The sequence below is a fragment of the Phalaenopsis equestris genome, unplaced genomic scaffold, assembly GCF_001263595.1.
Source record: "Phalaenopsis equestris unplaced genomic scaffold, ASM126359v1 Scaffold000224, whole genome shotgun sequence".
Classification (NCBI taxonomy): Eukaryota; Viridiplantae; Streptophyta; class Magnoliopsida; order Asparagales; family Orchidaceae; genus Phalaenopsis; species Phalaenopsis equestris.
Window position 1 is genome coordinate 545,703 of NW_018164666.1, and position 24,438 is coordinate 570,140.

General features: G+C 36.0%; 1 protein-coding gene across 2 annotated transcripts; it reads left to right on the plus strand.

The window, feature by feature from the left end:
* The first annotated feature begins 12 nt into the window (after positions 1-12).
* Positions 13-23,261, plus strand: LOC110023363 (nodulation receptor kinase-like). Of its 2 annotated transcripts, none has more exons than XM_020722742.1 (14): positions 13-284; positions 8,899-9,424; positions 9,549-10,033; positions 12,574-12,724; positions 13,211-13,282; positions 13,373-13,444; positions 13,588-13,662; positions 13,759-13,922; positions 15,515-15,738; positions 16,284-16,410; positions 16,489-16,557; positions 19,430-19,619; positions 21,909-22,041; positions 22,755-23,261. In XM_020722742.1, exons 1-14 carry the CDS (start codon positions 128-130, stop codon positions 23,094-23,096), a joined length of 2,787 nt encoding a protein of 928 aa, XP_020578401.1. In that variant the 5' UTR covers positions 13-127; the 3' UTR covers positions 23,097-23,261. The 2 variants fall into 2 exon arrangements, with proteins under 2 accessions (XP_020578401.1, XP_020578402.1); XM_020722743.1 differs by lacking the exon at positions 13-284 and adding an exon at positions 7,130-7,795.
* Positions 23,262-24,438: the final 1,177 nt, after the last annotated feature.

Below are 24,438 nucleotides of genomic sequence, written 5' to 3' on the forward strand. Positions count from 1 at the left end.
GGAACATAAAATTCCAGATAGAGAGACAGAGAGCTGAAACTAGCCTTGGCCGGCGGCGATTTTTTTTGCGGTGGAAGGCGACGGTGACTTTGAAAACCCTAGCTATGATTGGCGAAATGGGTTTGGAATGTTTGGAATGTTTGGAATCACTCTTGAGTTTGATTCGATAGAGTGGATAACATGGCGCGGAAACAGCTACATCCGCCTGGTAGATAGGATGAACATGAGATTGGCTGCGATCGTATCCTTCTTTGTACTGTTTCGTGGGATTTGCGCACAGGAAGGTAATCGGTATCGATTACTTTTTCTTATTTGTTTGAATTTATACTGATGATCGTTGGAAAGCGGTGGCGGTTTTGTAACTTGATGCTGCCTAGCAGCCTAGATGTTTGTTTAGTGGATTTAAAGTTTAGAGGTGTTCATCTGTCTAGATTGAGTTTTATAGAGTGTCGATTGGGTGATCGAGGAATTCGAAACGTTTGACTTCAATTTGTGGAGAATCTTTTGTTTGTATTGTCATTGATTGGCAGTTTAGAGAACGTGCTTTCTTTTCTGAAATGTTATCTCGGCTTTGCAAGATTAATACATTTGCAGTCAAAGAAAGGTGCATGAGATTGGGTTCTTTGCTAGTGGTCCGACAATAATGCGGATTTTAAGTTTTGTTGATTAATGACAAACTTGATATGGCTTTGATCCATTGAGCGTTTAGTTGGGATATGAATTTGCTTGTTTTTTGGATTTCTAACATGGGAATGTTGCATTGGTTCAATTGCAAGTAGCCAGTAGAACAATTTCGGTCTCCTTTGTTATGTTTGTGAGAAAATTTTGGAATACTTGCATACAGATTTTTGCTTAGGGAGTTTGATGAGTGAAATACATAGTAGACGCTGAGATTTGACAAGCCTAGTAAATTTTGTGTGTTTGCAGTAAACCATTTTTCTTGAAACAAATGTGAATGATAGACCTTTTTTCTTTCAAGTCTATGCCGATGGTTAATGTAGCTCAGGTGTTTGTTCAGTGGAATTAAGTTGACGTGTTTATCTAGCTAGATTGATTAATTTGCAGAAGCATCTTGTATAAATGGAGTTCGAGACATTTGGCTTCAATTTCTGACAAAAAATTTTGGTTTGTTCATTGCATAATGGCTTGGAAATTGGTCGTCATTAATTTAACTTTTTGAGTTTTACATTATGTTGTTTTGGCTTTGAGAAGTTGATAATGTTGTGAAGAGAGTTCGATAAGAATGGCTTCTTACTATTTTTTTTTTGTAATTTTGTGGGCTTTATAGATAACAACCTTGATATTGGTGTTTGGTGATTTTGTGGGCTTTTTGAGTTTTACATTATGTTGTTTTGGCTTTGGAAAGTTGACAAGGATATTGGTGCTTTCCCTTCCTTTCCTTTTCCTCCTCTCCTTTACCTCTCTTTCCTTTCTCTCCCTTTCCGCCCTTTCTTTTCTTTCTTTCTTAACACTTTATTTTTTTAGATACTTTCCTAAAATTTGAAATTCTAATTATATTTTATTCTCCTTTCTTAATTTAAATCATTTCCTAAAAATTTGAAATCCTTATTATATTTTATTTTCCTTTCTTATTTTAAGTCATTTCTTATTTTAACTACCTTCCTAAAATTTAAAACCTAATTATATTTTATTCTCCTTTATTATTTTTATTACCTAAAATAAGCCTAACTTCTTTATAAATAGGAGATGATGTGCTTAAAATGAGGGGTGTTGTTTTGATATTTGAATTCAGGTTTATCCTAGAGTTTTTCCCTTCGAGAGTTGCTCCGACTGTATCTCTCTCTCGAGGTTGTGATTATCCTTCCGCTACCCTTCCTCGTGCTTCCTGCATCGCTCCCCATCGTCTTATCTTGCTGTCGTCGTTTAGAACAACAAGGGATTGTTGTATTCCAGCAGTTTCAAGTTTCCACCCTTGTTGTCACCTCCCAGAACAACAAGGATCTATTGTTTTCTACAATTCCAGCTGAACTCGCTTTATCCTCCCTCGTCCTCGCTGCCCTAGCTATCCCAGCCCTCCACCTTCACTGTCATAGCACGCAACGCCTTCGCTTTGTTGTTTTCCTACTGTCCAACAACCCCAAAATGTAATCTGTTGTTGTTTGAACTTTCGCCCCAAGCTTTCTTGTTGCTCCAACGATGCCCATCCCACCTGCCACCTCCCTACAGCCTCAACCCTCTTTCCTCGGCCACTAACAACAGTCTAGCAGCCTCTGTTCTCGTCGTCCCCTACGACGCCTTTTATTGTTTGTTTGTCATCTATTTATTGCTTTTCCCGTATCGTTTTTGTAATATGTTTGGAATCTAGAAATAATATTTTTGTTTCCGTTGTGGTTTGGGTTACCTCCGACATCATTTGGTATCAGAGCTGGCTCAACCCTAGTTCTTTCCTAGGGTTTTCTAGAGTCCGCTTTATCCCCCCTCCGAAAAATTTTCTTTTCTGCGCTAAACCACCCATTCCAAAACCAAATCCTAAATTCTTTTTGCTGATTTTGAAAATCAGCAATCCTAAATTAAATTTTATTCACCTTTAATTAGTCTCATGCACCATATTTTACCTCCCAAACCTAAACCTGAGTCATGCCACTAATGAGGTACATGCTTGAGCATACCCGAGAGGAGATACGACGAGCGATCCACCGAATTCGGAGGTGGATTACGAATATTGAAGATGAATTTTAATGGGAGGCTACCCTTTGTCCGTGATCCGAAAGGTCGAAGGGGGAAACGAGAATATATGAAGATGAAGCGGGAAATATAGTGTTAGTTTCTACCAACTTACTACCACAAAAATTGCAAACTCTAGTTTCCGACATGGAGAGAACGCAACACCAAGCGACCCCCTGGCTACTATAAAGTTAAACAAATTCGCAAGTCTATCACAACCAAAAAATGTGACAGGTGTCATGGATTTGGACATGTTGAGGCAGAATGCACAATCAGTAGAGTGATCTACTTCACCAAACAGGACGTCTTTGAAAAGTTGGGTAAATATAATGCAAGCAATAAAGACAGTGATGACATAAATGAAGAGAACCCACTTCCAGTTAAAGTTATGAATGGTGATAAGGAAGAAAATACAAACTTCTAAGAGGATTCACATTTTTCAGCCAACGAGGAAGAGACACCGCCAATTCCAGTTGGCCCGAGATAGAGATTCTAGTTGAGGTAACAAACGCTGCTTTAGAAGATAGTAACTCTGAGGTAATAGGCAGCCCACAAGAGCCTGAGATTATGATCTAGTCAGCATTTTTCATACTTTGAGAGGAACATCAGCAGGACCAATCTTGGATGTCTATAAGGGTTATGAGTTTGAGGAGCTAACATACACACGGTTACTACAAATAAGTGAAATGCAGATATTTAAGATTTATAGACCCCCTCCTTAGTTACCCTTATGGAGGAAGGTCCAACATGTTCGAAAAGGAGTCTTTTTGGGCCATGTCGGGAATATCACGTGGAGTTATTCAGAGGTTATTTCTTGTTCTGCATAGTACCCATCGTCAGATGACCAAACAGGATAGATGGACCTCATCAGTTTTGAAATGTGCCCTAGGAGCTTGAGGGTAAGGTTGTCAAAAAAGATCATTGTTTGCGAACAACTCGCATTTGACTCATTAAGTAGCTCGTGTTTGGCTCGTTCGTTAAGCAAACGAGTCGAACACGAACAAATTTTTTAAGCTCGAATTATAAACGAGCTGAACTCAAACAACTCTTTGTTTGCCCGTGTTCAGCTCGTTTTAGCTCGAAATAAAAAAAAGTAAATCATGTAATTATTTATATAATAATATATTATGTAATTTATATAATGATATTATATATATATATCTATATATATCTAAGTTTAAATCATAACAACTCATGTGGTAATGTAGTTTTGCGTCTACTTTTGCATGAATTTGATTCAGGTTCGAGTCCAACACTCAACATATTTTTTCTCAAATTAATCTTAATGAGCCAATTTTGAGCCTAACACGAATCGAACACGAACAAAAATATTTAAATCTAGTTGAATATGAACACATTGTTAACTAGCTAATTTCGAACAAGAGCCAATTTCAAACACAAATAATTTTGAACAAGCCAAACATGAACCAAGCCTAAGCTCGCTCAAGCTCGGCTGATTTACAACCCTACTTGAGGGGGATGAAAATTCTAGAACGGGATCTAGGTCCTGTCACTGAAGAAGATGTCTCTCCTGAGTGGCCGTCAGTGAGAGTGGCATAGCCTGCCACCGATTTCATCCCCGATTTGAATTCTCGTCGCAATCTTTTTACACAACCATCACACGCTAAGCACGAGAAGTGGAAAAAGTGGATTTCAAATGTAAGAGCTCGAGATTTGCATTGCGAGAACCCTTCTCTATATGCAGCTCTTGCTCTGGATGTACTAAAAGGAGTGGCTACTTATTCTTCCAAAATGTGTAGTGAATTAACAACACCGACATGATTTACCTACCAGAGCACTTAATTTCATGACATGTGGATCGGGGTGTTACCAGAGCTAGAAACAAGGAACAAAAAGCTTCGACGAACGAGGTCGAAGCTCCCCCAATCCTAAGAGATTGATGCGGGGCTATGGGGGCCAGTCCTCAGGAGGGGCTGTCGCCCATGCTTCCCCTTCCTTTCCTTTTCCTCCTTCCTCTTCCCTCCTTTCATTTCCCTCCCTTTCCTCTCTTTTCCTCCCTTTCCTTTCTTTTCTTCCTAGCACTTTCCTATTTTAAATTATTTACTAAAATCTGAAAATCTAATTTTATTTATTGTCCTTTCTTATTTTAAATTCTTTTCTAAAATTCTAAAATCATTATTATATTTTATTCTCCTTTCTGATTTTAAATACTTCCCTAAAATCTAAAAACTTGCTTATTTTTTTTATTCTCCATTCGTATTTTCATTTTCTAAAATAAGTCTAGCTTTATTATAAATAGGAGATGATGTGCTTAGAGTGAAGTGTGTTGTTTCGATATCTAAATTTAGTTTTATCCTAGAGTTTTCCCTTCGAGTGTTGTATCCGAGAGATTAGGTGGTGCTCTAGTTGTACCTTTCTCCGATGTGGCGACTATCCTTTTACAACCATTCTCCGTGCTTCCCGCATCGCTCCTCTTCACCTTATCTTGTTGTCGTCCAAAACAACAAGGGATTGCAGTATTCCAACAGTTTTAGGCCTCCAAACTTGCTGCCACCGCCCAAAACAACAAGGATCTATAGTTTTCTGCAGTTCCAGCCGCCTTCGCCTTATCCTCCCTCATACTCGCTGCCTTGACTATCCCAACCCTCCACCTTCGCTGTCGCAGCACGCAACACCTTCGTTTTGCTTTTTTCCTGTTGTCCAACAACTAAGCATTAAACTGTTGTTGTTTGAACTACCGCCCCAAATTGTCTTGTTGTTCCAGTAGCTTCCCATCCCTCCTGTCACCTCCCTACAACTGCAGCCTTTGTCTGTGTCATCCCCCACAGACGTCTTTTATTGTTTATGTTGTCATGTTTGTTTGTCTTCTATTTCCTCTTTTTCCCGTATTGTGTTTGTAATATATTTGGAATTCAGAAATAATATTTGTGTTTTCGTTGTGAGTTAGAATTACCTCCTGTATCAGTTTTCCTCCCCCTTGAGCAGGCTAGCCCCATCTAGAGCAATTAATTATTTTTTACCGCTGATATTTTGATTATTCTGGACCTGGTTTAGAACTTTGGCTTTTGTTTTATTTCATTGTAAAGATTATTCTCTATTTTTTTTTCCTAATCAGCGAGCTATAGTCGTTTCTTTCATGGGGCAGAGCTGTATCTTGATAGATTACGTGTGATGTAACCGCTTCGACATCAATCTCTACCATTGATCAAGCTGTCAATGCCACTTCTTATACACATCAAGATTAGAGAGATAAAATGCTAAAAATCATAGAAGAGAGAGGCTTTTTTTTTTCTTACTCTAGTGTGAAATGCAAAGTACGCCATTTGGAGGATTCTTTAGGTTATTTTGTGGAGATTTAGGAGCATGTCATGTTTGTAATGTGAGATAATGTATTTATGTTGCATCTCTATTTTCATCTCAGTGATGATCTTATTTTTTTTTTCCCACTATCGAAAACACTTCAGGTTCTCTCATCACAAAGAAGCATTCATATGTATTTGTACTGAAAAAATTGTTCCAGTATTTTTGGCCACTCAATGAATTCATTCAAATCAAAACATCCATTAAAACTCGACAAGTCAATCTTCACTCTAAAATTTTGGCCTCTCTGTTTTATATTGTTTTATAATTAAGAATTGACCTAACAACTGTCAATAACTATTATATATGAATCATATTTGAAAAATAAAGTTAAATTTAAGTTGATTGCTTGCTTACCTGTCTATCTCTCCATCTTCGATATCACGATCCAGCCCGGGACTTGGAATCAACTAAGGCGGGAACGAACAATTCGATGGTGAAATAAATTTTTTATGTTAATTTAATAGATGAAAGAGCCTCTACAAATTAAGTTAAAGCGATACAATTTAAAATTACCTCATTACTTGTTGTTCCTGTAGTCCATAAACTTTTTCTTGTATATCGCTCATATTTTAATAATTTAATTAAACTTGAAAAGTTAGTTGAAACAAGAGTGAGTTAAACAAGTCAGTTAATACTCATATTTTTAAACTACAACAATACAAGGAAAAAAATAATACGAATGTCAGTTAAGGTAAACACTTAATATGCTATTCAAAGGGGTTTATATCATTATCATATCTATACGACCAGCACATAATGTACCGTTTAAAAATTGTGTTAATTCAATATCAATATCCTTTTTCATTTACGTGCACGATTACATTAGTATTCTCTCACTAGTGTCAGCAAAGAGTGTCTCATCATATTCAGTCATACACATATAAACAGTCAACATGAGTAAGTAGCTAAATTATCCATAAAGATATGATAAATAGAAAAAATAATATTTCATTCAGATTAAAACACAAATTTCGAAACGTACAAACATATTTGAGAATAAACAATATGATTTATAAACATATTCACGTAAACTACAATCATATTCAATTTTTTTTTTCAATATATATATATAGATAATTTTATTTTTGAATAAATGTACTTCCTTCATCTTCGACCGACCCCTAACACACGAAAGAAGTTCTGCGGGAAAGAGCTCTAGCCAGCCCATCACCCCTATGCCTTCTTCTTCCTTCGCACGCTAATTCTCTCCATTGCACTCGGCTCCTCGCATGAACCGTCGCTGCGCCTTCTTCCATTCTTTCTTCTCCTTCAGCTTGGTCGACCAAGATCGAGAAAAATACGGATCACAAGGATCCTCTCCCGCACGAGCTCTTTACACCCCCTTCTCTTGACCCTAGCAGCAATCACCTCAGCCACGAGATCACAAAAGTTATCTGCTTCCCTCGTCAACTCTCAAGCATGTCGTTGGCTACTCTTTATTGGCGATTTTCACCTCCTTAGCGTCCCAACTCTTCTCGCTTCTTCTCCTCCATTCCTTTATTTTCTCGTTCCTTTCTTTCCTCTTCCTCAATTCTTCATTTCCTCTTCCGCCTGCTCAACTCTTTGATTCCTCTCTGCTCCCTTCGTTTCCTCTCCCCGTGTCTGAAACCAGCTGTTGCAATATTCCCCACTTACAAAAATTTCGTCATCTAAATTTTAAAAAAAATGGATTGCAAGTAATCTCATTAAGTAGGCCACCATTAGTTATCCATAATATTTCTATTAGACTCTGTTCTCCTATAATTTTGAGTGAATTCATTTGCCTGAATGGTTGTTCGAGGACGAGGTAATAAACATATTAAAACTTCAAATGAGGACTTGATTTTTTATTTTCAATTATTAACAAATGATTTTACATATCCAAATAAAGACGCAGTTAGGTAAATTTCAATTAATATCTAACTACCTAACCCAGTTAAATAAGATCATATATGAGTTACAAATAAACTTTCTTGCATTAAACAATATAAATAATTACTAATAAACTATTTCATTAAAATAAAAAAAATAAGAAATTGCATTAAATTATACGCATATTGATATTAAATATGTTACTATTAAGTATTTAAGGGGGATTTACATACATACCATATAGTTTTTGTGTATTTACATGTCTAACACCAAAACTAGATACATACATAACACTTGAATCATTAACATCGCATCAAAAGTACCATTTTTATAGTTTTTTTTAACTAAAGAGACATTTTCTTGTATACATTTTATGTGATTCTCACTTTCAAGTGTTATAAATGTAAATATGAAACTTTATGTGTGAGATATGTAAACACATAAAAATTGTGAGGTATGTAAGTTTTCTAATATATAAATAAATAAATTTAATTAATCAAATTTTATTTAAATAAACAATTAAAAAGTTAGTTGTTAAACAATAAATGAATATATTTGTGAACATAAATAATGAATAGGACAATGTTTAGATTTGGTTCATTTAACCATTATGTTTTTTAGAAGTATTCAATTTTTTTATTTACTCAATTGAACAAATTTTACCTAATCGAGTTGTGTTCTAGTAGTTCATTGAGTGCATTGGTTCCTTTACAGCTCTAGTAGAAATATCAAGTAGCTGGCCCTTCCCATTGGCTTAAGCTTTTGGGTTGAAAGTGTTTTGATTGAATGCTCGTGTATATTACCCAACTTCGCCCCCCTTCAATTCACACTCGCTCACAAAAGATTTTTCTAAAGTTTATCAAATTAAAAGTAAGCTGCTTTTGATTCAGTTGTCATACAGCTTTTGCCATTTCTGGTCTCTCTTTGTTCTTTTTTTTTCCTTGCTCATGCGATCATATATGTGAAGTTGTTTGCTGTAAAAGTTTACTCCTGTAAATACTATTGTATCATTATAATGCTGTTTTATTTCATCTGCAGGTTTTGTTAGCATTCAGTGTTGTTCGGCATCAAATTTTACTGATCAAGGGACCAACATAACATGGACATCAGATGACCATCTTTTTCATAGCGTTGGACGATGCGAGCACTTCTCTGTTTCATCTAGAACTTCTAACCATACACAAACCCGTTTCTTTGATGAGGCTGATTCAAACAATTTCTGCTATTATCTTCCTGTACTGAAAGGCCAGGGCTACCTAGTGAGGGCTACATTTCTACGTGGCCCTATTCCCGAATCTTTTACTGCAGCCCCCTTTAATTTTTCAGTTGGAACCACATCAATCTCCCAGATTGATTCATCTATAGAACATTTCAAGGTTGAAGGTGTCTTTGTGGCCACTAATGACCACACAAACTTCTGCCTTTTTAGTGAGACACGTAATGCTTATATATCCACGTTAGAATTGAGGCCATTAAACGAAGCTATTTACCTTCACGATAGTCCGTCAGCTGCTCTGAAATTGGTTACTCGAGTCGATCTTGGAAATAAGAATCTCAGTTATAGGTACCATGTCTTTTTAGCTTTATCTTATATTCTGGCTCTGCTAGCACATGCATATAATAACGTTACAATTAGAGCTTATGCAGTCTTGATGTATACATCATTTTTTTTTCTTTCTGGTGAACAGGTTTCCCAAGGACCTTGCAGATCGCATCTGGCCTGTTGATCTTGAAGAAAAAGGCTCTGTAAAAGGCAAGATATTAGAATCACATGATATATCTTTGTATGGATCTAATGCATCCATTCCAATTGAAGTTCTACAGACTGCTATAACAGATGATGAAGAGTTGGTATTTCATCATAGGGATCTTCAAACAGGCCACAATGAATTTCTTATTATCCTTTATTTTCTTGAACTCAATGCCAATGTGCAAATTGGGCAAAGGGTCTTTGACATATATGTAAATGGTGATAAAAAGTATGCAAGCTTTGATATACTAGAAAATGAAAGTACTTCCAACTACAAAGCAATCCCCCTTAGGGTGAAAACAAATGGTTTTCTCAACATCGCTCTAGTCAAAACTCTGGATGAAGCTAAATATGGACCGATATGCAATGCTTACGAGATCTACCAGATACTCCAAAGAAGTACTGAAACGATTCAAAGAGATGGTATGCTGTGTGTACTTGATGTTGTTATTTGGTTTTTCCTTGTTTAATTGATCATGGTATCCAAAATCATGCATGTATTTGATGAAAATAATTCCTAGAGTGGTAATTTAAGGACCTATCAGCATCTATTAGAACTTAATAGATTGTGTTGAGAAATTAGGGCGTAGAAAAACAAGAATCGACACAAATTCAGAAGAACACATAGAGATTTACGACGTTCGACAAAGATGCCTACATCATCGGGAGCAGAGCGGCGACTTTCTTTTCAATATTCAAAAAAAAGTACAAAATACAAGATTCAGAATCTCAGGCTCACCTATGATTACAAATAGGACATATATATAACCCTATAGTACAATATGTAATTACTTAAATTACCCGTATACCAAACCACGGGGCATTGCCCCTGCAACCCGAGGATGTAGGTATCTTTGTCGAACCTCGTAAATCTCTGTGTGTTCTTTTGGATTTGTGTCGATTTCTGTTTCTCTTCGCCCTAATTTCTCAACAAGTGGTATCAGAGTCTGGTTCGAGGGCAGGTAAAAAAAATTTCAGCGGTGCAGGAATAAAGAAGATTTTGGCAGAGGAGATTAGCGGCTAGGGAAGAATTTCTGCAAGCTTCCAAGATCTGGCGCAGAGAAATTTCGAAGACGAAGCAGGCTTCGACGGTTCGGCGGATTAGCGATCAGAACTCCGGCTTCACGCGATCGCGTGACGAAAAACAGTTTTGCGAAGCAGAAGACCAGGTGATCGGTTCTGCGAAGGCGACAGGAGGTTCGAAGGGGTCTGCGGTCTGGACGAGGTCGCTCGCGAAGGTTCAAAATCTCGGCCAGTTCGCGTGCGGTTCGGGGCGAACAAGACGAACGAGGGTTGCGAGGGTTATATATATATATCTTGTTTGTAACCTTAGGTGAGTCTGAGAGCCGAATCTTGTATTCTGTACTCTTCTCTGAATATTAAAAAGGAATTCGCCGCTCTAAGAATGTAGGCATCTTTGCCGAACCTCGTAAATCTCTGCGTGTTCTTCTGAATTTGTGTCAATTATTATTTTTCTTCGCCCTAATTTTCTCAACAGATTGGAATATTAAACTCTTGTGGGAACAATACCTGCAATCACTTATACAAATTTTTTTGAAGTATTTAACATCATTACCATAATTTGCACTACATGTTTCACTTTTACTTGTCCTGCATCAAGTGATTACCTAGCAAGGACTGGATTTTTTACAACAATTCTAAAGATACTGTACTTCGTAATCTATTATGTCACTGTGTTATGAATTTATGCACGCCAATGTATGCTTGCTAATAATTATGTCAATCCACAACCTAATTCCCGTTAGGGGTATTTACATACATACGACTAAAATCTCTACCATCTACTTTTCTAGCATATAAACTATTCTACAGACCTAAATATCACCAAAATCTTTTATCACAACAAAACAATAAATCTCTGTTTCCATCCTTTGTTGATTGTTTGAAGGCATTGAGGCCAATAGAGCTAGAACTGATGGAGACCTTTGCAAGGTCGATGATAAGGATGAGGGATTAGGGGGTGGAAAAACTAGATATGCAAGCAACGAGGTTGCAGGAAATGGTGAGTCTGTCTCTGATGATATCACGAACGATTTTGCTAGTGGTGAAATTCCTGTCATTATGATGAACAAAAAACTTCTTCAGTGAACTTTCAACTGCCAAAGACCACCATTCATCGAAAATATTTATCACCATTCTTGGGGAGTTAGAATTCAAAAGTATGCTCACGCTTGGTTTGATTAGCCTTTCCACAAGCTCATAACTAAATTTCTCCATCTTCTTTTGAATTTATTGGCAAAGCTTTTGTTCTATTATTTTAAGTATTTCAATGCCAGAGACATCATCATTGATGTATCTAATGACCTCACCATCCCCAGTTTATCCAGTGTCACCACCCCCTTCTTCCTCATCATTACCACTGACACCATCTCCATGGGCATTAGCAGGTATGCCTCGGGACAATCAACAATGGATGCAAACAAAAGTTATATAGGAAAATAGATAATTTAAACATTAGATGTGTAAGAGAGTTTTTCATGATATTTGTAGAAGTGCTAGATATTTTATTGATATGGATGTAAACCCTTTTTCCTTTAATTCCCATTAATGTGTTCTATGAGTACTTTAATGCTCTGTTTACTTATAATGCATAAACATTCGTAGAACTTGAGTAGATATGTAGTTCTTATGCACGTGTATTCATATCTGTGCAAAGATGCACATAAAATCTACATAATACATTTTCTTCAGGGACGAGTAGGAGTAAAATGACTAGATTTCTTTCTTGTTTTGCTATTTGCTTTCTTCTCCATGCTGCATCAGGAATACTAGTAAATTTCATAGGTGAAGCCATGTATGGATTGACAATAATGAATTCTGCACATTTGTAAGATTGTATTTCTTAAACTGAAGCAATAGAATATAACCTTATGCTTTTAATGTTGGACCTTTTTATTGTCTTCCAAATCAACTGATTAACTCTCTATTACAATTTTTTTCAGTAAATGCTGTCATGAAACTGAAGGATGAGCTGATGGAAGAAAATCCTAAACACGATATCTTTGGGAAGTGGCATGGGGACCCATGCACTCCTTACATATGGAATGGTCTAGCTTGTGAAGAGATGAATGGGTCCTTTGTCATCATTAAGCTGTAAGCGTATTTTATTATTAATAAGCTGGTATTTCTGTTTTGCTTTCACTTATAAAAACTAAGTTTATGAACTCAGTAATGCATAGGCCTGTTTGGCCCACTGGTGTTGTGGACTTACATGTAGTTGTCAATATGGTGTTACTGCTATATTCTTTAGTTCAATGTGTTGGGGTGTGGCCAAAAGAAGAGACTATGTCCGAGATAGTGGGTTGGTTGTGTTGTCAGGAACACAATAGTCCCATGCCCATGTGTTCATGGATTGTACCCAATGGCCAAAGTGAGCCTTAAGATGCTTCAAATTATTTTATTATCAACTCTGTCTTCTTTTTGTCGCCATATTCATGTTGTTCTATGCTACCATTTTCTTCATTTAGTTTTTGCTTTCGCTTCTGGTTTTTAGTCCCATTTTTTTACTGTTCTGTGCTTTTTATTTAGTTGAATTATCTCCCAATGTTGAAGGATTAAAAATTTGCATAATTAACTCAGAGATCTTTCATCAAGCCATCTGCGAGGACCATTTCCTTCTGTGATTGGAGATATGACAGAACTCAAGGAACTGTATGTTTTACTTATTTCACACATCCTGAATTTGTTTTCATTGGATTTTGTGAAGTTAACTTTGAATCATCCTGAAATTTTTATTTGCAGGGATGTGCAGTATAATGACTTCCATGGATCTATCCCTGATTCACTTGTTGCTCTCCTTAACTTTTCAAAACTGTATGCTTGGAACTTTTCTTTCCTTACAAGTTTTCCTTGGTTCAATAGTTTTGTAAATGGCGTGAAAGACTTGCGTTCAGCTACACTATCGGTCTTGGTAGCTGAATGTTTCCCATTTTGACATGTTTATTGTCTGTTTCTAGATCCATACAATGCAACCCTCAGCTCAATTACACAATACCACCCAGCTTGTCAACTCGAAAGAATCTTAGTGTTATGTATGTATGTTATGAAGTGTTTTCTTATATCTGTACAGTGCTGGCTGAAAGCCTTCTTTATCAATGATTTATGTTTATTGTTATTTTTCCTTCCAGTTCTGGACAATGTGATGCTCCATCCCCAACGAAAAGTAATATTGATGTCATAGGCAGTGTTGCTGGAGGATCTGTTGCAGCTACATTTGCACTGGGCATTTTTTTCAGCTGCTTTTACAAGCGTCCTCGTCGAACTTCGAAAAGTAGTTACCCAGGAATCAAGAGTATAACTTCTCTATCAGAATGATCATCATCTTATGAAAGTTTTCAATTTATTTTTGGTCTATGTTTATTTTGATGTTCATAACATCATATTTGGTTCCCTTAATAGTATCTTAAAAGTGTTAACTTGACGCTAGCTGCTACCCCCACCCTTTCCCCTTTCTCTTTTTTATCGACTCTTGAGCACTACTCTGTTGTTCTTCCTTGTGGTGCCTCAGATGTGAGCCCACTGCCCCTTGCCCCTACAAGATCCAAATTTGCCCACTTTGAATGAATCCTACCCCCATGCTTGCAATAGTTTGCAACCTCACCCGTGCATGTGATGCATTCTACTCACTTGCTGCAAATATTGACCTCGTTCACTTGCTAGTGTGTGCTTATGTTCCACAACCCTTCATGCATTATTCATTCTTAATGATTTCAGACAATTTTTCATTTTTCAACTCTATTTCATCGAATATTGTCATCGATTTTTAATCTCCTTGTAATAACTTGAAACCCTTGTTCACTTTTAGTACCACAATCAAATCCATGGTACCAACTTTCTCGCAGTAAATTCCCTCATTTTTATGTTTGCTCTGGATCACAATTGCACTATCAATATTATATCACTTACACTTTTTAGTTATTATATTCCATCATCTCTTACTTGGTTATTGAAAGGTCTCACTGTCTCAATTGATTCAATTTGATGATGGCAAAGGGTCAATTTATAGATCGGAGAAAATAAGTTTTTGAAAACTAAACGTCAGCACAGACTGAATACCTTTGGATCTTCTAAATCTCTCAAAATTATATATAATATATTTGATGTCCCCGTTACCATAAACAGCCCAATTCAAATCTCAATCTAAAATTTATATTAATGAGGAGATCACACATCATATTAAAATAACTTTAAATTTAAAACATTTATTATATATCCCAACACTTCAACCAGCAAATGGAAAGACAATCACCTAAGGATTTCAAAGACAATAAAGTTTTGTTTCTTCTGTGTAGGAGGTCATCTTGGATGATGCTTATAAAAACTCATGAAAGGGATTGGATCCTTACACTTCATAATATAAACTAGGATTCTCACGCTATAACTTGAAAAAGAATTTTGTTCTCCCTCTCATCTTCTTTATTCCATTGACTTGCCTCTCCTCAAATAGGTCTTACCTATCAACTTCACCAATCTAATCTGCATGGTTCTATATTCCAATGTTAACAAATGTGGTTGAGTAGGCCCTTGATATACAACACTCGATGTGCTAAGAAACTTATATTTGAAGGCAAGTGATGGTATATGTGGAAAACTGTCATATGATTATGAGATTCGTTAAAGTTGATAAGATCATTGGGTTTAAATTCATATTATCTAAGCGAAAATATGTTGATGTAGAAATACTAAGTTGTTGCCCCACCTCTAGGCTTAAATTTTTCTTTTGAAATTGGGTTTTACCCCTCTTTGTTTCACTCTCTAATAATAACAAAGTTTGAAATGTATATATATGTGTGTGTGTGTGTGTGTGTGTGTGTGTGTTCTTTAAATATACCCAGTTGCTTTTTTAGTTCTCTGGATTTATCTGTGTTTGACTTAAATATCCAGGTCAAGGGTTTGCAGATCAGAGCATCCATTACCCTTTAAAGAATCCCGATGTAAAAACCTTCACACTTGAGTATATCAAAAAAGCAACATCAGGTTATCAGACCTTGATTGGTGAAGGTGGATTTGGGATAGTTTACCGTGGCACACTGCCTTATGGTCAAGAAGTTGCTGTAAAAGTTAGATCAGCCACATCAGTTCAGGGTACACGTGAGTTTGATAATGAGGTAAATTTACTGCATTTTTCTCATCCGTGCTAATTCTAAAAAAATGTTTATAAATCTTTTTTTTGTTTTGGATATTCAGATTCATTATGCTTCAAAATTTACTTCACCTGTTTAGTTCATTTAATCATTTGCATATATGGCACCCTTATATGTTATACTTTTTGAGATGGAACTGTTACCATAAAAAAACCACCAGGTGATAAAGTAAACAAAAAACCTGAATATCCATAATGTCATTTATGTATATAAAGTTAAGAGGGAAATTGGTAGAAATGAAAATTTTCAGTTTCATGTATTTAAACATCCCTTCTGTCTTTCAAGTTATGATCAAACTTACGTTTATAACCTATTGCTTGTTAGTCACTACTTTAACGAAGCGTCCAGAACTGTAATTACATTTTTGTTTGTAATAATGAACATTTATTGACTTCCTTGTAAAATGATGTTCCCATTTCATAAAGTGCTCAATCATCTTTTCCGGATCAGATATCAAAAGAATCAAGGATCTTTTTTGTTTGATTTGTTAACGAACATCTGTTTTCCAGGTAAACCTTCTTTCAAAACTTCAACATGATAATTTGGTACCACTCCTTGGTTACTGCTGTGAAAATGATCAACAAATTCTAGTATACCCCTACATGTCTAATGGTTCCTTACAAGAACGACTGTATGGTACTTATCTTTGAACCAATCACCATCTGATCAACCATTCATTCCTTTACTTCTATGTTTAATTCAGTGTACTTGCAGGGGAGGCATCAAAAAGAAAGGTTCTGGACTGGCCAACACGACTTTCCATTGCACTTGGTGCTGCTAGAGGCAAGCAAATTCCTATTTAAATATTTTCATACATAAGCTTGATATCTTGTCAGTTGTAAGCACACAATATTCTAGTTTATTTGAAAAATGACAGGTTCCAGTTGTAAAAATTATTCTAATAATTTATTGCATGAGACAAATAAAACCCCTTACTAGGCAGGTGTGTTTTTACGAGTCCCCTCAGGCATTATGTGTCTGCTTACTTGACAGCTTCATTTCCAAGAAAAACCGATATTGTGGAAACTAGTTTGTCTCACTGAATGAATGCAAGATTTAGGTCATCCTTAAAATGACACAATAAAACTTTGAAAAGGTGGACTGTTTAGTTATTTAGCGCACATTGAAGAACCAACAGATTGAATTTCTTAGATAAATATTAGTTTGTTTCTTGGTGAAGATAAGCTTTAATTTAGCTTAATTTAAAATTTATCTATGCTTTGAACCTGCTGGATATGGATAGTTAATAAACAAAGCATTTTGAAAGAAAATTTTGGGGCAAGGCTCCTTTAACTTTTGCTATTATATGATTTTGTTAACCTGTTTTTTCACCTTTTTAGTGCAGTCTCCCTAAATTTTTTATTTAAACGTCATAGCTAAGCTTGACGAGACATAATGGGTGAAATTCGGTAATCTTTGCTTCATTCCTATGTATTGCTGCAAATATTTAAGCTTTAAGCAGAATTCTAAACCATTGATAGGAAAAAAAAATTCCCTGCTTTCTTATGTCTAATAAGCTAGTCGTTATGAATGGTGATTTCAAATCCATTGAGAAGCATTTTACCATATTCTCTTCACAATTGTGCGTCCAACAATAGATTTGTATTTGACCCTAATGTTGGACACTTGGACTACAAAATAAGCTGGATCTTCTTGATGGAGGAGTTTCTGGTTGCTTGTGGTTTGCTATTCTACGTTTTACATTTTATGTTCTGATCACATGGAGTGGCTGTTGTGGCTCGGACTAGTAAACAAATCAGATTTTGGCTCTTCTAGTTTGGACTTGTACTTTTTTAACTTGGCTTGGGCAGTGCAGTCATCCCCTTTGCTTGGTGGCGTGAAGCATGTTATTTTACAGATTCCCCTCTTGAGCATCGGCTTTTGTGTGTTGTGTGTTGTTGTGGATTATTATGTGTTTCCTGTGGCTAATTGCTAGTTGAGGTTCTTTATCATTGTTGTTGTGATATTTTTTGGTATTGCCTTATTATCAAATGGCTGACTGATGATTTTTTTGTCACTTATTTTGCATGTGAGGTGTGATTTGTTATGCATGGGTTGGACAAGATGCACTTATGGGTTTGTTGCTAGAGATATGTCCTTTTTTTTTTTGGGTGGATAAAAAGCTTATTACCTGCAGTACAATAGCGGCTACAATACCGCAGATGCTTTACTATAGTTGTTACAGTAACCGCGGTCCCTTTTCTTATTTTATCCCCTTCCTTTCATTTTTTGATGCTTTCCATTATAATTCCTTTCCTTCTCTACTTCTTTCCTATTCTTCTCATTGTCTATTATATCTCTTTCCTATCCCACTCTTTAGTCTTTACCTATTTTATCTTCTAATCCCCTCTTTATATTAGTGTTGTTTTTTGAGGTTAGAAGAAAAAGTTTTTGGATGATTGTTGATTTCAGCTACTACCTTGGAGGTGTTCTTCCACTTCAGAGGTTGTATCCAACGGCGAGAAGGTGCTCCGGCTGTAACTCGTCCGAGGTGGTGACCGTCTCTAAATGTCCGGGTGGTGCTTCGGCTATAGTTCGACCCGACTAGACATTTATCTTTCCACAATCCCCTCTCTCACTCAATTCAGCAGTCGCCAGCTTGCTGCCCTCCCTCTGGCTCACCTTAAGCTAGCCTCCGGCCCTTCTTCACACCTTCTCGCAGGCTGGCAACTTGTTGTTCCCCTCCGACTCACCTCCAGCATCCCGCCAGTGGACCCCTACGCCTTCCAGCAGTCGTCTACATGCTGCTTCCCTTCGCTTCAGTCAAACCTGTTGTTCCTTCCCCTGTTTCCCTACCAGTCACCCTAGTCCCCTGTCCCTCATGCAGCCAACATCCCCACCTACTGCCATCACCCTTATTGGAGTCTCTGTGTTGTGTCTTTATGCTTGTGTTACTGTTTGTTGTCGTGATTTCTTGTTGCAAAATCTTGTTTGTATCATTTTGAATTCAATAATAATAATTATATTTTTTCGTGGTGGATTGGGTCTTTTTCCTCAGGTATCAATATTTTTGGAGAATTTTTTAACACTATTGTCAATTTTGTGAATGAAAAATGGTTTTGTGATTACTTTGACCGCATATTTGTGTCAATCCCCTATTTTGGGGGAATTCATCTCCTTGGACTGATGTGCCGCCTAGAATTCTTTTACCATGGTGAATTCTTTCTTTCATATATTTAATTTTCTAAATATCATTTTCTGAGCTTGCTAGCATTTTTTATTTTGTTAAAATTGATATAGTTAAGATTCTAACTATGATAAATAAATTTTAATTGCTTGTTGATTCTACATGGTTTGAATTTTTCATTGATATATTTGTAGATTTATTTGATCATTTTATAGATGTTTGGCTTCTAATCAAGTATTTGCTAGTTTGCATCTAAAAAGCGAGTTTTTGCATGTTTGGTAGCTTTTTATCTATGATATCTACTTTATATGTGTAAATCCATATTCCTTATATCAACCAAGTTGCATCATTAGCCCCCATGCATGTTAAATTTGTACTCTTAGAAAAGCCAACCCACATTAATTGTCAGGAGACTAATAGTGATGATGTGACAATCGTGATAATGATAATGATGGCTGGAAATGAAGCTTGTGATAGTTTGCTCAATATCATATTCCGTTTTATAATCATATGCTGTGTACTTTTCAGGTTTATTGTATTTGCACACTTACCCTGGACGATGTATCATTCATCGGGATGTGAAATCAAGCAATATTCTTCTTGATCAAAGCATGTGTGGCAAGGTGGCAGACTTTGGGTTCTCTAAATATGCACCTCAAGAGGGAGATAGTGGTGCCTCTTTGGAAGTAAGAGGAACAGCTGGTTACCTGGATCCAGAGTAAGTTTTGCAGTTCATAATTTCATATTAAGAAAAGTGTCAAACTGGTCATTTGACTCTTTTCAGGGAGCCATTTTAATCCCAAAGCTTATAAAAGTGTCAATGCAGCCCCAAACTCTTTTAGTATGAGTTTAAATAGTCCCCTGTTAAGAGTTTGTTGGCCCCCATTAAAACAGTCTGAGACTAATTTAGCACTTTTTATAAACTCTCGAACTAAAATAGCCTAATCTAAATAATCAGGCGACTATTTTAACACTTTATACGCTTCATATCTGTATGGTTATTTTGCTGAATGCATTTTCATCATTTTGCAAGCTCTTTCTCGTTGTGCTTCATGTATGAATCTTTTTTATTTCTTTTTTATAGCTCAACCCAGCCTTATTTGACTTCCTCATTTTAGCTGAAACGCATTTTGATACTAGAGACAACAATAAGAAAGCAAATATTATTGTTGAATTCAAATATGAACTTACATTTAGACACGCTGAAATAGTAAATAACAACACTTGACACATAAGGGAAAGCAGAGTAAGTTGGTGGATGCGACAACAGAACAACAGGTCCCTGCTGTTGTCGGCAGCAGCTACGTAGCCAGGAGCTGGACAACAAGTTATAGAGCACGTTGAGGGGGTTCGGAGTGACGGCAGTGAAGCGGGAGGGCCGGAACAACAATATAACGACAATATCTTTGCTTTCCTAGAGTGGCAACGCGTGGGAAGCGGAGGAGCAGTGGCTGGGAGGCTGGGAAAGGCAGGGACAGCGTTAAGGTTGTGGAGGGGGCAGTCCCGGCAGCTGTAATGGCAGCAAGACTGCTAGGAGAAGGGTTATAGACGGCTGGGACAGTGATTGCAGCAAGCAGGAGAGCTGGAATGTCAGCGCTGCAAAGAGGGAGACCGGAACAACGGGAAGATACAGGAAAACAGCTAAGGAGGATTGTTTCCAGGCAGCTACCGACGGCGACGGCGACGGCGAAGGGAAGGTTCTGGAGGAAGGGAAAGCCAAGCATAGTCATCACCTTGAAATGAGATACAGCCGGAGCACCATTCGCCCATGGATATTGCCCTAGAAGGGAAAATGAAGATGCTGACAGCTGTTCCGATAAAAAACACTACAAAAACCGACTCTTCAAACTCTAATACAACACTTTTATTGGAAATGACTAGAAAGGAATGAAGTGTAAAAGGAAAAGTGGTGAATATTGCAAAAAAATTAAAAGGGGCACGGTTCGGTATTCCAAAAATCTCTCCATCTTGTTAGTTTATTTTTTCTCTTTCCATATTCTTTTTTTTTTCTTATGTTTTCTCTGGAAAGATGTCAATTACAAAGATGGAGAAAGCAGATCCCAAACAGCTGAGCTATAACCGGCAATGATGAAGATGAAGACATTTTTTGGCATATTTTGACTGTGCCTTTTGTACTATACGTATTGCCTTAAGTTATGCAAATTTAAAGATTTGTTGTGAAACTCCATATGAACCAGACCAATATAGATATCTATTTCAATTATAGTGGTTTACAAGAATCAAAGGGGTTATGTGCTCAAAACATCTAAGACAAGGTCTGATGAAGTAGTCGTTTTTGCCTCTACTGGATCAACTAGGAACTATTTTTTCCTTGACTAGTAGGTCGTATAATTAGACCTCATGCGGAAGTTAATGATAAAGGATGAGTCTTTGTGCGATCAAGGATGCATGGGCAGTCCACTTTAATCCCCTTGTACATGGGTGAATGATGAACTTTACCGGGCTCATATAAGTCTCAGTATAATTCATGTTTATGCTGCTCAAAAATGGAGTTTATGTTTAACAATTTACACTGGTTTGCGTGCAGATGAATTTGTGAACTAATTCCATGCTTATGAATAATTTCTATGTTGTGTTGCTGAGATGAGTGGCTTAAACTTAGAGACAAAATGTGAAATTAATAGATCCGTGAAAGGATTGGAGTAGCTCCAGTGAAAGACAAGATCAAAGAGAGTCATCTTAGATAGTTTGGTCACATTAAACATTGACCGTCTGATGACCTAGTTAGGAGGGTAGATGTTTTAGATTTGAACTATGTTAAGGTAGAGGTTGACCTAAAAAGACTCGAGCATGTTTTATAAAAAATGATCTTAATTTATTAGAATTAAATAAAAATATGGCACTCAATAGGACACAATGGAGAAAAAGGACAATGGAGAGGAGAAAAAGGATTATGTAGCCGATCCCTTGGTTGGATAAAGGCTTGCTGTTGTTGCTGTTGTTAAGAATAATTTCTTGGTAATTCATTTATTTTCTATATGTGCAGATATTATTCTACCCAGCAGCTATCAACCAAAAGTGATGTATTTAGCTACGGAGTGGTGCTTCTAGAAATTGTGACCGGAAGAGAGCCTTTGAATATACATAGGCCACGCAACGAATGGAGCTTAGTCGAATGGGTACGGCTTAAGCCATATATTCTCTTACATCATGCACAAAGTTCTGTGCATCTATTTTCATTTAACTTTCTTGTAGGGCTAACCTTCTTTTTGTTTTAAGTATTCCTTTTTTTTATTGCAATTTTACCTAAAAACAGACCTAATGAAATATAAGTCAGATGATTTCAATTTGCATCCTTATGCCATGTGATACAATTTGTCAATCAATTGATAATGATCTATATGTATATTTAGATTTGTCTTTATTTAATTTGGAATTAACAGGTTTTTTACTTTTTCTTGTTTGTTATGATTTTATCTGTAGTAGGTTTAGCAGTAATTTCCACTTTTAATTTTGAGGTTGTTTCTATGCATAATGATGTTATTCATCATAAAAGATGATATGATGAATAAAATATTGAGTTATGGTTCTACTTAATTCCATCCCCTTATGGATGTTCCTGAGATTTTGCACCATGCTTTAAGGATTTAACAATTGCTGCCTAGCCTAAATTTACATATCTTTTAATTTTTAGATTTATACCACTCAAATCTTTCATATTACATCAAAAATATCTCTATTTTAACTTTTTGAAAGTAAAATACATCTTTTCATGCATGGTTAGCTGTTAGATATGTAAATATGTTGAAATTAGATGGTATGTGTGTAAATCTTTCAATTTTTAAAATTCATTGCATTTATTTATGCTGTATTTACAAAAATGTCTATGTAGGCCAAGCCATTTATCAGGGAACAAAGGATTGATGAGATGGTCGACCCGAATATAAAGAATAGTTATCATGCAGAAGCATTGTGGCGTGTCGTGGAGGCAGCTTTGGCCTGCATCGAACCTTTCTCCGCCTACCGACCCAACATGATTGATATCGTTCGAGAGCTCGAAGATGCTCTCATCATCGAGAACAATGCCTCCGAGTACATGAGATCCATCGAAAGCTTCGGAGGTTCGAATCGCTTCCAATATTCGATCGACAGAAAGATACCTGGACTGCCCCTTACTCCCTCAGAACCATTATCAGGATTTTGTCAGATCATTGCTGCTCCCCAGCCCAGATAAATTTGTAAGAAGATTGTTACAAATTGCACCTTCAGTTCATGCATTTTGCAAATCTTCCCACTTTGTATTCAACTTTGAAACATTTTTATACTTTTATATATATATATATATATATATATCATGTAATGTATTAGATGGTCAATAACGTATCATTTTTATTGAGTGGGCGCATAGAATATATTAACACTGTTTCATTCATTCTTAGAGAAATATTTGTACAGTTCTTGTATTTGAATTTTATTCTTCCAGTTTCGCGCTGCTTCCCTTCAGCAATTGTTAACGCAGGATGAGATTTTTATTTATTTATTTATTTATTTATTTTATCTTTTTTTTTTGGGTGTTTTTGGAGACGGTAATTCAATGATGCTTGAAGATTTACATAAACACCACTCAATTCCTATGTATTTACATATCTAACCCCTAAACTTACATGGATATTTTTTTTATACAGAAGTAATATTGATGAAATTTTTGAAGTTGGTCTTTAGATTTTTGTTATTAAAATAAAAATAAAGATTTACATAGATACCATTCAATTCCTGTGTATTTGCATATCTATCACCTTTGCCATTTTATAGCATTGTTTTGATAAATGTAGCCTCAATCCTAAAACATTACATTTGACTTCTTATTGATATTAATTTAATTCTTGAAGGTGTTAATTCAAATATTTCATTAAGGTTTGTATTTAATTGAATAAATTTTCCGGTAACACGTCAAAATAAGATTTGAATCGTATGGAATATAAAAAAATGACAAAAATCATGAGAAAAAAAATTAAATTGCTCTTAGTTATAAGTGAACATTATGTGCATTATTGCAAAACATTTAGAAAAATACCCAATATTATTTAATTATTTACGCAAATAATCATAAAAAGTTGTATGCATCATTATTTGATAATTTCATGGTCAAATGTAAATAAAATGAATCTCAATGTTTAAACTCTATCATTTTTGTCAAAATTAAAAAAATATATTTAAATATTGATTGAATATGCGTTAATTAATATAATTAAATTATAGCACAACTTATCATGTCGGGTTTCCGAGTGCATGTTACTTCAAGACTCTGAACATAGATATACGTTCGGATCCCAATAGTTATTGTGTTGTAGGAATATCCCGATGCGTTAAATGAATATTTCATCAGCGTTATTTGTAAAAAATGAAGTGTTATTTGAATATTATGTAGTGTTATTTAATTACTTTGAGGTGTTATTGAAATATTCTCCCGTATTACTTGATTTGGGGTTGTGTTATTCGTCATATTCTCTATGTTATTTCAATTTCTACTATGTTATTCGAATTATACAACCTTAAATCAACTATCGTGTGGGAAT

Excerpts from the sequence above, each read along its gene's own strand:
- LOC110023363 (XM_020722742.1), top strand. The coding sequence starts at position 128 with ATGTTTGGAATGTTTGGAATCACTCTTGAGTTTGATTCGATAGAGTGG. Across the intron at positions 9,425-9,548 it reads AATAAGAATCTCAGTTATAG|GTTTCCCAAGGACCTTGCAG; the intron begins GTACCATGTCTT and ends TCTGGTGAACAG. Across the intron at positions 13,445-13,587 it reads CTCCTTAACTTTTCAAAACT|ATCCATACAATGCAACCCTC; the intron begins GTATGCTTGGAA and ends GTCTGTTTCTAG.